General features: G+C 34.2%; 1 protein-coding gene across 4 annotated transcripts in view; it reads left to right on the top strand.

Annotated features, from left to right (window-relative positions):
- RAB3IP (RAB3A interacting protein) overlaps positions 1 to 15,316 on the top strand; it is a 132,456-nt gene that overhangs the window by 97,786 nt on the left and 19,354 nt on the right. For all 4 annotated transcript variants that reach the window (XM_087868931.1, XM_045789596.2, XM_045789595.2 and 1 more), the window contains 2 exons: positions 5,747 to 6,022; positions 6,762 to 7,020. In XM_087868931.1, the coding sequence (XP_087725057.1) occupies positions 5,772 to 6,022; positions 6,762 to 7,020 (510 nt within the window). In that variant the 5' untranslated portion in view covers positions 5,747 to 5,771. The remainder of the gene's footprint in view (positions 1 to 5,746; positions 6,023 to 6,761; positions 7,021 to 15,316) is intronic.

Here is a 15,316-nt window from a genome sequence, read left to right as displayed (position 1 = left end):
AGATAGTGTGACAGAATATTTGGCAAGTATTAGAAGATACCTTAGAGATCATTATACTTAGTATAACTAATTTTAATTGGCCAGTGGCAGCTGTGGTACTAAGCCCTTGATGAGTATTGTCTGACTTAATTCTCAGACAACCTTATGAGTTTGGTACAGTTATTAGCCCCATTTTTCAGGTGAGAAATTTAGACTTAGAGCTCTGAGGTCACATTGTTAGTAACTGGTCGAACTAGGACTTGAGTCCAGTTCCAGAGTACAAGGTTTCTGGTGAGGTAACAAATACTGGGAATTCTTCCCTTTGGGAAGTCAGACCCTTGTCTTCCCTCTAACATACAGATCCACTCACAACCTTGCAGTCAGGATCTTTAGGTCCAATTCTGTCACTAAGTAGATGAAGACATTTGGGCTTGGAGAAGTTTAATGACCTGCCCAAGTTTGCAGGTATAAGTTAGAGGTTGTTAAAACTAAAACCTTAGCTTTCTTCCTCAGGTACTGGTGTTTCTGCTCTGCTGTGATGCATATAACCTCCTGCCTTGGAAAGGATTTACTTTCCAAAGTGTGTGCTTGGAGGAATTGTAGTAAATACAGAATTAAGATTATTTAATTTGAAGATATTAAATTGATATGGAAAAAGATTAAGATTATGGCTTTAAAGTGTTTTTTTTTTCCCTGTAAGTAAATCCTTTGTTTTTCACTTAAGTAAGTCAAAGGGGATGTGCTTTTTGTGGGAAAATGGATTTTATTTGTTCTTTTGGACTACTAATATAAATTGAGTTTCTTATTTCATTTAAATGATGTACTCATATCCGTAGTATCCAAGTGCTTCAGTTTTTAATTGAAAATATTGTATCAGCAATTCATCTTAATTTCTTGAGTTATCCTAAGGATGCCTTTTATTTTCAATTAGAAAATTCATGTTAATTAGAAAAAAAGAATTTTATGACATGTTATTAGGATTTCTCTAGGCATTCATGAAATGAGTTAATACATTCACATGTATTTTTAGCAACAGTATCTGACACACATAGTTAATTTTCAGTAAATAATTGCTGTTTTTGCTGTGATAATACTGACTTCTAGAAAGAGGAAATAACATGAAATACATACGGTGATCAGAAGTAAGTTGTTTTGGTCAGCTTTTCGTTATGATTCAGTGTCAGCTTTATTGCTTAGAATTCAGTAATAATAAAGCCAGGTAGGCTGCTTTGGTAATTCACCCATAAGAATTTAACGTGGTCAACTTTTTCACACATTGGTAGTGATCCTTAACAGGTTTAGTTTACGAATTGGGATAATCTCCAAAAGAAATTAATTTTTTTAAATTACTCATTACTTGTTGCAAAGAATACTACTGCTTAAAAATAGCAGCTTATTTTACTCATATAAAAACTTTGAATATGAAATAAATCTTAAAGCTTCCATATATTTTAAAGAGCAAAAGATTTTCAGATGAGTGTGATTGGTGGCTCATTACCAGCTAAGTTACATTTTATGGAAATTGCGTATGCTTGAAAAAAGCACTGAATTTAATCTTAAAATAATCTTTTCAGAAGTGACTTGAATTTAAACAAAGATTAAATGTATCCTCCAGAATGAAAACATTGTTGGTAGAGGCATGGCCCAGAGGTGCTGTCCTAAGTGTTATGTGTGTTTCTTTTCATTCTCATCATGAAATGTAGAAAACCCAGGCATAGGGGACACTTGGGTGGCTCAGTTGGTTAAGCACCTGACTCTTGATTTCAGTTCAGGTCATGGTCTCGTGGTTGTGAGATTGAGCCCTGCATCAGACTCCACGCTGGGTTTGAAGCCTGCGTGGGATTTTTCCATTCCCTTTCCCCGGCTCTACCCCTGCTCGAGCTTGCTCTCTCCCTCTCCAAACAAAACAAAACAAAACAAAACAAAACAAAACAAAACAAAACAATCCAGTCACACATTTCCATATGCGAGAACCGAGGCATAGGTTGACCCATTAATTTGACGGAAGCAGGATTCAGACCTGCCTCTGTTTGAGACTTGCATTTTGTTTTCATTAGCTTTGCTTCAGTTTATAGCATATTTGTATTCTCCATAAATACTTCGCTTTCATACTTTAGACATGCCCGAAAAGCCCTTCCAAGGGCTTTATCTTTCTCATTAGTTCCTACTTGTACCTGATTCTTTAATGTTACCAGTGTTCAAAATAATGAATTGACTCCCTAGCACCAATCCAAGGGGACCAGTGAGATTTTGATTGTATTTTTAGTATCATCATGAATTCAACGATTTAAAAATATTTTTGTTTCAGTTCTTTACAGATACTATCTTTTTGATGTTCAGACTGTCCTATCTTTGGTTAGTGGGAATCCTTTTGATACCACTCCAGTAGTCTTTGATAGCTTTCTTGCTTCCTGGTATAACAGGATGTTCCAGGGTCTTTTTGTACGTTACTGCCCTTGGCCTGGAAATCAGCTATTTCTCTGAGGAGCCCTTGTTCTTTTTTTGTAGGAAATGGTATTATTACTCTGGGCACAAGGGGTACTTACTCATTGACCCTGAGTTGGTTACCATTGTTATTACCACCTCCGTGGATAAACTTAGGAATTTGTTGTTTTAATGGAAATTTTTTTTTCTGATTGATCCATATTTAGAACTTCAGAGTTTTTACTTCTTTGATTTTATATTTATATTTCTTCTCATGCTGAAAATCTTAATTCTGAATGACATTAATATAGTAACTTATTTCCTTAATGTTATAAATAATAGTTTTATAACAGCAGTATTAATAATATGAGTACTGAAAATAGTGAAAAACTTCCTTCACATCCTTTTGTGTTTAGAATATATTTGGTAAGTGTATACAATTTTATGTTTTAAAACCACTTGCAATAGCTCTTTTCTGTGTTGTTAAGTTACTGTCTCAATACACAGCTAAGTTTATTTGTTTTATTTTTAGGGATTCTTTTTTAAAATTTAGTATTGTCACTTACATGGTTCCAAGCTCAAATTCAAATCTACAAGGCAAGGCCCATTTGGAAAAGTCTAGCTTTCATGCCTGTCTTCTCTTCCTGTTCTCTCCCTGTTCCTGTAGATTCCCTGTTTCTATTAGTTTTCATTAGTTTTTGTTTATCCTTCCACTTCTAAAATATGAGTCTGTATGCATACTAAGACATCTATATGTCATATATACACATACAATTATATATGTACGTGGAAATAAATTTGTATTTCCTCCTTTCTCAGGTAAAAGGTAGCTTCCTGTGCATAGTTATTTATCTTGGTTTTTAATTTGTCAGTATATCCTCACGATCCCTTCATAGCATATGTAGATACTATTCATTTCTTTGTACAGCTGTACAGCGCTCCATTATGAGCATGTACGTTAGCTCATTCAGTCTTTTGCTGTAACAAGACTGTACTCGGTCTTTTGTTAATGTTGCTAGCATTATGCGTGTATCTGTTCTTTCTTATTTTGCCAGTTTATGTTTGGGATAAAGCCCTGAAAGTGGGCATGTTGGTTTAATGAATATGTCATTTTGCCAGATATTGTCAAATTTTCCTCCGTAGGATTTGTACCATTTTTCATTTCCAGAATTGCAAATGCTTTCACATTCTATGATTCAGTGAACTTATAATGTGTAAAGATGTGAATTTAAAGTATATAGGATTGATGAAAGGAAGTATCAAGTAGTTACTGATTAAATGTCAAAGTTTAATGAAAACCTCTTCTACTTGAAAGTGAATTGATTAGTAAACTATATTCAAGTGAAAATGAAATTTTCAGGATTAGATGGTTGGTGTATGCTTGTGTGTATTATGAATAAGGAATGAAAAATATTCTTTTGGATGAAAAATAATGAATTGAGTATTAAACACTTTAAATTCCTTGTCAATATGATGTTTCATTTGGCAAGTGAATATTTTGGGTGAAAAAACAAAAATTAGTTTCATTTTGAGGACTCAAACTGTTTGCTACAACAAAGAAAATGTTGATTGGTTTTGAAATTTGGCAGTTGCAGATTTAATAGTTATAGTTTTCATTGTCCGTATATGTCCTTGAAGGTGTGTGACATGTTGTAATTGTGCTTTTGAAAGAGTGTACATATTGGGTCACCTCTCTTCTTTCCCAACTTTACTGCAGCCTTTTTGTTCTCTGTCTTATTTTAAACACTTTTTATTAAGGATATGAAAAAGTAGAATTTTTCAGTTTAATGAATGAAATATTTTGTGTTATGAAGAAATTAGGTGCTACATTGGTGCTTGTGTTTGGGGATTTGGGGAAGTTCTGGGAGGGTGTCACTCATGATTATCACATTTTTATTGTAGGGAGGAAAAAATTGGGAAGAAAAGTTGAGTTCAGATCATAGAAGACTTGATTTTCAGGCTAAGTTTGGACTTTTTTCTGTAGACACTGGAAAATCAAAGCATTTATAAGATTTACATTCTTCACGTGAAAAATGAAAAACACTTCTTAGTTTTAATGTAACCTTTGTGATGTAATTGAGTAGTTATGAAATACTTTTTCCTTATGGAGAAACTGAAGTGTCCATGTTATTGTTAATGGCTGACTATGGTAACAAATGTTTATTGAGGCCATACTGCATACCAATTACACAGCACACTACTAAGTACTTTATTTGGATTGTCTGTCTTAATCCTTACAGCACCCTGGAGAATGGAGAGAATGTTGTCATTCCCATTCTTACCCCATCATAGGAGAAATTTAAGGGTTAGAGAAAGACAACACATTATCCTAGATCGGATCCTGACCTATAAATAAGACCATTATTGAGACAATCTGTGAAATTTGACTGGGGCCTGTTGATTGGATGGTCATATCGATTAGTGTTAACTTCCTGATTTTGATGGTTTTGTGGTTAGAAAAGAAAATGTCCTTGTACTTAAGATATATATATTGAGATACTGAGCAATAACGGGCAACATGCCTGAAAAACCTATTCTCAGATGGTCCAAAATGTTAACAGTTTCATAATCTGGGTGAAAGGTATATAAAAACTCTGCAACTCTTACCTAAATTTGAGATTATCAGTTGATCCTTGATCAACATGAGTTTTAACTATACGGGTCCACTTATATGTGGATTTTTTGAATAAATACAATACAGTACTGTAAATGTATTTTCCTTATGATTTTCTTAATATTTTCTCTAGCTGTATTGTAAGAATACAAGAATATTATATGTATTACATACATATAATACAAAAATACATGTTAGTTGACTGTTTATGTTATTGGTAAGGTTTCTGGTCAACAGGAGGCTAACAGTAGTTAAGATTTTGGGGAGTCAAAAATTGTACATGGATTTTCAACTGTGTAGGATTTGGTGCCCCAACTGCTGTGTTGTTCAAGTGTCAACTATACAGTGTAATGTATATATTTCATTCCAAGCATGTGCATATATGTACGTATCTTTACTGCCTCTCTTACTTACTCTAACCAATGTCGTATCATGGAAAAGTTAAAAATATTAAGCAAATTTTTATTTCTTCTTCATTGTACTTTATTTACTCAGTTTAACAGCATTAGCTATAACTTTCAAGGTTATTTCAAGTCAGATTTTTGCCTTTTGCAATATTTATACTCTGAGGTCACTTAATAAATGTTAAATGATTATGGTATTTTTTCCTTTGCTCTTTTAAGTTTATACTTTATAATGGACTGTTAACCATGTTTTATAAGTTATACATCTTAATTTAATTTTAAACGTCACTATCAAAATAACTGCCTGCTTTTTGTTTTAACATAGGTTATCTTATGATGAGGCTTTTGCTATGGCTAATGACCCCTTGGAAGGCTTCCATGAAGTAAACCTTGCTTCACCTACTTCTCCAGACCTTCTTGGTGTGTATGAATCAGGAACTCAAGAGCAGACTACCTCACCAGGTGTCATCTATCGGCCACATCCTTCAGCTCTGTGCTCTGCCCCTATTCAGGCTAATGCCTTAGATGTTTCCGACCTTCCCACACAACCTGTGTATTCATCCCCCAGACGTTTAAATTGTGCAGAAATATCTAGTATCAGGTAGGAGATCATCAAGATCCTTATTTTGGAGTATCATGTTAAACAAATGGACAGTTTGCTTGGTTGTCTTAAGTTTTAATATTTTAGAAAATTTGAATAAGCTTGTCCACAAGGAGGAGCAATATGTGTTAATGTTCAAGAGCAGGGGTCAGCAAACTTTCTACGTAAAGGGCCATGTTTTAAGTATTTTAGGCTTTGCCAGCCATACAGCCTCTGTTGCAGCTGTTCAGCTCTGCTGTTAAAGTCTGAAAGTAGCCACAGATGGTACATAAATGAATAAACTCCAATATAACTTTATGTATGGACACTGAATTTTGAGTTTTATATCATTTTCCTGTGCCACAAAATATTATTATTTCGATTTTTTTTAACCCCTTGAGAATGTAAAAATAAATCTTGGCTTATGAGCCTTGCAAAACAGGTAGCAGGCTGGATTTAGTCTGCATTTAGTTTGCTGACCCCTGTTCTAGAGTAGCACTATTAAATAGAACTTTCTGTGATGATGAAAAGGTGATAGTCATTGGCCGCTTGTGGCTGCTAGACTTGAAATGTGTTAGCTTTAGCTTTGACTGATTTTAATTTTTAATTAATAATTAATTTATAAGTTAATTTAATTTTTAAATTAATGCTATTAATTAAATATAGTGGCTATCACATTGGATCGTGCAGTTCTAGACCTTTGTGTTTATGCCAGTTCTTTGTGAGCATATGCTGATGTTTTCTGAACTGTCCTTTACAGCATCCATGTTACAGATCCAGCGCCTTGTTCTACCTCTGGAGTCACAGCTGGGATAACAAAATTAACTACGAAAAAGGACAACTGTAATGCAGAGAGGGAGTTTTTACAGGGTGCTACTATAACAGAGGCTTGTGATGGCAGTGACGATATTTTTGGGTTGAGTACTGATAGTCTGTCCCGTTTACGAAGCCCATCTGTTTTGGAAGTCAGAGAAAAGGGCTATGAAAGATTAAAAGAAGAACTTGCAAAAGCTCAGAGGGTAAGCAAAAAAGATGCTATATTCTTCCGTGTTTTGTATTTGAAATTAACATGTATTCATGATGTGGGGCAACTCAAATGAAATCATTGCAGTTCTACATTTACCTTTCCATATGCACAGCCTCAGCTCCTGTTGGGCAGCATCTAGGCATCTGGGAAGTTGGTGGAGTAGTAAAGAAGCTCATCTGAGAGTACTCACTGGAAAAATGAGAATCTGAAACTCTTTTTGTGTTGCCTACATTGCCTGCTCCCTGTCTTAAGTCATCATCAATGCAGATTTCGTGGGTTATGTTCCATGTGTGGGTTTTCCCCTTCTTGTATGTAGTTGACTTTATGGTCCTTCACTTGGAGTCATTTAGGTCCAAGTCATTTTGTTTTGAGGAATTGTTTAGTAATAATTACCTTTGCCATTCAGCTGGGCTTGAATATTTTCTGTACCTTACCTTGGAGAGTTTTCTTTTCTTGGTAATTTGTTGTATTTCCCATTTGGTCATTTTTAAAATTTCTGCTATCTATTCCCAAATTTGTCGCTATGTCTTACTCTTTTTCTGTGACTGTAATTACATTTCAGAGGGAAATTTATAGCACCAAATATTTATAATTAGAAGGAAAAGTCTTAAATCAGCAGTCTAAGCTCTTACTTTAAGAACTCAGGAAAAAATAGCAAAATCAGAGCAAGCAGAAGGAAGGAAGTAATAAAGAGCAGAAATTAATGAAATTGACAATTGGAAAGTCTAGAGAAGATGAATGAAACAAAGTGCTGATTCTTAAAAGAAATCAACAAAATGACACATCTAAGAAGACTGACAAAAAAAGACAAATTATTAATAGCAGTAATGAAACAGGATGTCACTGCAGATGCTGCAGATGTCAGAAATACAGTAAAGGAATAATATGAACTACTATGTAAATTTGACAAGTTAGGTCAGTGGACCAATTCACATTAGAAACTTGATAAGATAGGACATTTTATATGTGTAATTTTTAGCATGTTATGACACTTCACAAACATACATTCCCACCTCTTTGCTACCAGACTTGTCTCTTAAGAGTTTTTTTTTTTTTTTTAAGACTTTATTTATTTATTTGACAGAGATAGAGATAGCCAGCGAGAGAGGGGACACAAGCAGGGGGAGTGGGAGAGGAAGAAGCAGGCTCATGTGGAGGAGCCTGATGTGGGGCTCGATCCCATAACGCTGGGATCATGCCCTGAGCCGAAGGCAGACGCTTAACCGCTGTGCCACCCAGGCGCCCCTGTCTCTTAAGAGTTTAACACTGATTTTTGTATCCCTGGTGCTTAGCATAATACAATACAATGCCTGGAATATATGTCTTCTTATTAATGCTCCAGTGAATGGTTGATAACTAAATAGCCATGCAGGTATATTAAAACATTTTTGGTTAAATATATTTTATCAAAGAAAAATCAATAGCCTTTTTTATCTTTTTCCAAAGGGAAGGTGTTGCTGAGAGGTTATTGTATTTGGCTTCTGTCATCTGGATCAGACTCTGTTGTTTTCATATACAGTATTAAGTGAAATTACAGTTTATATAGAGGTAAACTAATGAACATATATATCCGTCATTGAGAATATATTGGTGGTTCCTTATTGATAGAACAGATTGCTAATTTCTTAGCTCAGGTTGGAAATTTCTTTTGAAATCTTTAATTTGCTGTATTTAGAGCTCCTTTTGAGGTAATTGAAATAATAATGATGTGAACATATATATATGGTGAATTTTGAAGAGTACAAGATAGTATTAATACTTAGAGCTCAGGCTTGAAAATGCCTCTTGAATATGAAAATATTTCTTGAATTATAGCAACTTGTGAATCAAAATTATGTCTATAGCCGTTCTCTTTATTCTGATTATTCTTTTAAGAGAGACCAGATAGTTACCATTTTTTTATTCTTGTACATTTAACCTATTTTGGTCTTCCTATATAAAGTTAGTTTCTTGCAGGTGATATATGATTAGGTTTTGTTTTTTTTCTCCTTTCTAGTAATCCCTACCTTTTAATTGGTATATTTAGACCATTTACATTTAATGTGTTACCAATATGGTTTTGTTTAAATCTGCCATTGTACTGTTTTGTTTTCTATTTATTCCATCTATTCCTTTTTCTTCTTTTTCCTTTTATGCCTTCTTTTGGATTAATTCCACATTTTTTTTTTTTTAATGGTTTCATCTTATGTCCTTTGGCTGATTAGCTATATACCTTTGTTGTACTAATTCAGTGATTGCTTTAGGGTTTATGGTATACGTATTTAACTTATTCCTGTCTATCTTCTGGTAATGTTTTACTACCTCACATATAACGTAAGAACCTTACAAAAGTGTAGTTCTATCTGTAGCCTTTGTGCTACAGTTGTAATATATTTCACTTGTTCGTATGTTTAAACTCCACGATGCACTGTTACTGTTTTTTGCTTGAACAATTGATTATCTTTTAAAGAGATTTAGATGATAAGAAAATAATCTTTGTATTTACCCATATAGCTGCCATTTCCATTGCTCTTCATTTCTTCATGTGAATCCTGATTTCCATCTGATAATCATTTTTCTTCTACCAGTAGGACATCATTTAACATTTTTGTTGTGTATGTTTACTGGCGATAAATTATTTTTAGTTGTTATGTACCTGAAAAGGTGTCTTTTCCTCACCTTTGTTTTTGAAAGATATTTTCACTTGGTAAAGAATTTTAGGTTGATAGTTTTTCCTTTTAGTACTTTAAAGATGTTGCTCCAGTGTCTTCTAGCTAGCATTGTTTCTCACAAGAAGTGAGGTGTTATCCTTTGTTCCTCTGCATGTGATGTAAGATTCCTCTTTAGCACTGGCTGTTAGCAGTTTGATTATGGTGTACCTTGGTGTAGTTTTCTTCATGTTCCTTGTGCTTGGGATTGGTTGAGCTTCTTGAATCTGTAGTTTGTTAATTTTCATTGGATTTGGGAAATTTAGGCTATTACTTCTTAAAAAACTTTTACATGCCTCCCCTATCTCTTCTCTCCTTCCAGACTCCTATTACACATTCAGTAGGCTGCTTCAAGTTGTTCCACAGCTCACTGGTGTTGTGTTCATTTATGTTATAATCTTTTTTTTTTTCCTCTTTGTGTTTCATTGTGGATAGTTTCTGTTGCTATCTCTTTCTTCAGTGTCACTCCTCCTTTCTTCTGCAAATTTAATCTGTAAATCCTATGCAGTATATTTTTTATCTCAGACATTGTGGTTTTTGTCTCTGAAAGTTTGATTTGGGTCTCTTTAATATTTTTTCGCTCTTTTTAATAACTTCAGTCTTTCCTCTAGCTTCTCAAGACATATGAAATTCAGTTTAGTAAGTGTTTTAATCCTGTCTAATAATGCTTTCATCTTTTTGGGTGATAAGTTGGGCCAAATTGTAGGGCTCACCTAATTTGTTTCCCATATTTGGAGGATCACTGTCTGCTGCCGGGTGCCTAGTGTCTTAAAAATTGTTTTATGTAATTTCTTTCCAGTTTTTTGGTTGTGTCAGATGGGGTTGTAAATATGATCCCTGTTACTTGATTGGGAGTCAGAGTTCTGTTTCTGTTTATATTATTTATTCTGCACCATCCCAGTAACCCTGACACAAAAACATGCACTTATTACACATGCTCCAGTAATTTTGAGCTTCATGAGGATAGAGATTGCAAGTGTTTGTTGCTCAAGCTTACGTTTTGAACACATAATGGGTTCTCAATACATTTTGTTGATTGAATGAATATATATATGTGTGTACAGTGACATTATTGTAGAATAGACACACATATTAGTTAGGGATATGCTAGCTGCTTGTAAGCAACCCCTTAATTTTAGTGACTTAACCTAAAAGAAATTAATTTTTATTTATTGAGCATTCTGCAGCAGATGCACATAGTTGGTATGTGGTTCTTTATGAAATAATTCAGGGATCTGTGTTTCTTCTGTCTTGGATCTTTGTAGTCTTTTCGAATTTTATTGTTATCTGTATCTAACCAATGAGATGAAGGGAAAAGAAAGCTTGAGAAGGCACACCTGTTTCTAAGAAGCCTTGGCTTAGAAGTGACATATAACTTTTGTTCACATTCCATTGGTGCAAACCAGTTTTCTGCTGATACTTAGATGTGTGGTGGCTGGGAAATGTAGTCCCTGGCTGGGCTGTCACTCCCCAGCTACAAATCCATACTGTGTATAGGGGGAATACCCTCGTGATCAAGGTGCAGGGATGCCAGAGGTGATGTAGTTCTTCACTTATTTGGCCTTCCATAGGTCGCTGCTGAAGACCAGTTTTGATGGACTTCTGAGGTGGAAGTTGGTCTTTAGTTTACCTTTATTAAAATGTTGCTTCCTGGACTCTACCCCAGATTCTGCTGAAATAAAATTATTGTTTTGAGGCTTGAGGATATGCATTTTTAATAAACTCCCTTGTTGATTCTTATATTTGCTAAGTGTGATACCTACTGGTATAATGTGTTACTTCCAATTTTTAATTATTTTTCTTTAAAAGAGAATGAAATAACTTGGAAAATAAAAATTTAGTGGAATAGCTTGCAGCCCAGATAAAGTCACTCAGAAACACATACCTGTGTCAAATTCACATTCAGCATGGTCCTACCAACTGTGGCTATGGATGTTCATAAACATGTACTATGTTCTTTCATAAACAGATAAGTTCTCTGTCCTAGTACTGACAGCATTGTACAAGGCCTCATGGGGGCAAAAATAAATGAGATTTGACCCTGTCTTTAGGTGTTTACTAGTTGGGGAGAAAAGACATGTATACATGGTCCTGTTTCACTGATTCTGAATTGTACATTTTTTTCCCATATTAACCATCATGACACTCATCTTTGCCTACTTGTGTGTGAACTTGGTCGTAGTTGTTCATGTTGTGATTAATTCAGTTGAATTATGTGAGTTGGGTTCTGTATTTGTTGGTCTTAATTACTGACTTAAATATCTTCAAAATGACCTCACTATGATAGGACATTGAAACATAAAGGTATATAAAAAAAAATCTCTGTCAGCTTAAAAGAGTTCTTACTATAAATGTAAAATGAAAATTCTAAGTGAAAAAAAAAATGTAGTTTCATTGACAGCATTTTTTTTCATTCTTGATAATATAAAATGTTTATTTTAAAGACCAGTCTTAAGTTTGATAGAATATACTTGATCAGAGTCCTGATGTTCTGTGTTTTGAATATCTCTAAATTTTTTTTTCTCCAGTACAACCATTCTAAATTTGTATCTCTTGCCTAAAATACAGCAGTAATCAGTGAACTATTTTTCTTGTCTCTAGCCTTTTTTTTGTATTTTAAACCTCAGCAACCTCGCCATACTTCCAAGTAACAATTTTGAATTGCAAATCTGATTGTTGCTATCCTGTTTAAAATCCTTCAGTGACTTCCCATGGCCCTGATTTCCAAGTCAGTGCTTTTTAGGATGGGGCATACACTTAATTTTCTGGCATTATCTTTTTGTGGTGTTCATCCCTTCTCGTCTTTGGCTACTATAAAACATACTCTTTTATTCCTTCTTCTACATTTGGCAAACTCCTGCTTTTTCTGGTGTGTATACACACTACTATAGCCCTTATCAAATTGCCCTGTGAATCTGTTTAAAGATTTGCTACCCTCAACAGGGTATTTGTGAAAATCATTAACCGGGTCTCACTTTTCTGTGTCTCGAGCACCTAGATGAATGCCTGATGCTAACAAAAAATTAGCATTCAATCAACACAAAATTAATGTTTGTTGAAGGAATGAATTTTCAATAACTATGTTACAATGTAGTATATGTGTATATATACATATATACAGTGTATGTATATGTATACATATAGGATATGTATAGTTATACAATATAAGATTCTGATCATGAAAAGTAGAAATTCTAAAAAATATTCACATGAAATATGATTTTGACTTCATATAGGTAGATTGAGGATAGATCTCAAAGCATAGAGAGAAAGTAGTCAGATGTTTATGGGGAAGAGATTAGACTAGACGGATGGGCTCAGGCTGGGGAGTGAAATGAGTGAATCAGATCAGTTTAACTCTAGCTTTGGAGTATGGATCAAGGGAGAAAACTCTGAAGAGGGAAATTGAACACATGCAGAGGGCTTCTAGAATTAGGGTGAGGTTTATACCACTTTGGTACATGGTAGGGAGCTATTCAAGAATTTTCCCCTCATGAATGACATATGTATTGCTCTAACCGATGGCAGATTTCTCAAGGAGCAGTATCTTACTTGGTTTTGTAGCTTGAGGATTACTGTAGTGACCACCTAGTAGGAAATGTTGAATGAATTGACTTAGTTTTCATATGTAATTACAAAATAGTGAAATTTTGGAGTTTGAAAGAACTTGGCATTAAATTTATGCAGTTATAGATTTATAGATTAACTCTGGGAGAATTGGCATCTTTATGATGTCTTTCTACTCAAGAACATGGTATGTCCTTCTTCCTGTTTGTTTAGGCCTACCTTTGTGTTTCTGTATTTGTCAGTATTTTAAAGTTTTCATTTTGCATTGTGGTCTTCAGCATTGTGAAGATTTTTTGTTTTCAATGGTTTTTGTCCTGTATTCTGTCTAGTCTGATACCAGATTCAGATTCCTATTTTATTTTTATTTGTATTATACTTTTTAGTAGACTTCTGCCCTTTCTTTTAATCTGTCTGAATCACTTTGTTTTAGGTATGTCTCTTATCTAGAGCATAGAGATGGATTTTGCATTTTTAAGCCAATCTGAAAATCATTTTCTTTTTAATTAGGTGAGTTATATGTACGCATATTTATTGATAAACTAGCTCCATTTGGGCTTGTTTCTGTCACATAGCTTTCAGATGTCTACTGTGTGTGTATACAAACCTTTTCCTATGTGCTCTGTTTTCTTTGTGTCATCCTCCTTTTTGGTACCTTGGAAGGTTTGATTTCCATCCTAGTTGTTACCTTTCTTTAATTCAAGATATATATATAGATATCTGTATCTTAGCCTTTCTTTAGATACTGCCTTTGTGCCCTCCCATAAACAATACTAAACTTATGTAGTTACTGATTTTCTCTTATATCATTTGATTTTAGTCAGACTATTATCTCAGTGTTAATCTCTATGCTCTTAGATACATTTAGGTTTATACTAGTTGAGTTGTGTGCCTCAAGTTACAGCCCTTTACCTCCCATTAATATTTAAGAAATTTGTGAATTTAATGTCATCTTTCTCTTATATTTTGTGTGTGTATTATTTTTATATTCCTAAAGCTTAGAACATTTCAATAGCTGTTTTGTCAGCTTTATCCCTATTAAAAAAAATAGACTTTATTTTTTAGAGCAATTTTAAATTCACAGTAAAATTTTGAGGGTGGTACAGAGTTCCTATTCACTCTTGTCCCCACACTTGCACAGCCCCTCAACATTATGAACGGTACATTTATTATAATCGATGACCCTAGATTGGCATATCATTATCCCCCAGAGTCCAGAGTTTCTATTAGGATTCCCTTTGTTGTATGTTCTGTTGATTTTGATAAGTGTATAATGACATGTATCAACTGTTGTAGTATTATCCAGAATACTTTCACTGCCCTAAAAATTCTCTATACTCTATTTATTCCTCCCCACCCACTAAATGCTAACAACCATTGATCTTTTTACGGTCTCCGTATTTTTACCTTCTCCAGAATGTCATACAGTTGGAATTATACAGGATGTTGCCTTTTCAGATTGGATTCTTTTATTTAATAATATGCATTTATTTTCCTCCATGTCTTTTCGTGACTTCGTAACTTATTTCCTTTTAATACGGAGTAATATTCCATTATCTGGATGTACCAGAGTTTGTTCATTCACGTGCTGAGGACATTTTGGTTGTTTCCAAGTTTTGGCAATTATGAATGTATAAACATCTGTGTGCAGGTTTTTGTGTAGACATGTTTTCAGCTCCTTTGGGTAAGTACTAAGGAGTGAGATTGCTGAATCGTATGGTTAAGAGTATGTTTAGTTTGGATAGAAAATGGCCAAACTGTCTTTTAAAATAGCTATGCCATTTTGCATTCCCAGGAGCAATGTATGAGAGTACCTATTGCTTCCCATTCTTGTCAGCATTTAGTATTGTCAGTGTTCTGGATTTTGGCAGTTCTAATCGGTGTGTATCATTATTGTTTTAATTTGCATTTACCCAATGACATATAATATGGAGTATCTTTTCATATGCGTATTTGCCTTCTCTATATCCTCTTTGTTGAAGTGTCTGTTCAGATCTTTTGCCCATCTTTCATTCAGGTTATTTGTTTTCTTACTGT

The sequence above is a fragment of the Ursus americanus genome, chromosome 17, assembly GCF_024610735.1.
Source record: "Ursus americanus isolate L20-20 chromosome 17, mUrsAme1.1.p, whole genome shotgun sequence".
Taxonomy (NCBI): Eukaryota; Metazoa; Chordata; class Mammalia; order Carnivora; family Ursidae; genus Ursus; species Ursus americanus.
Note: the sequence above shows the minus strand (reverse complement) of the source record. Positions and strands in the feature narration are given on the sequence as shown.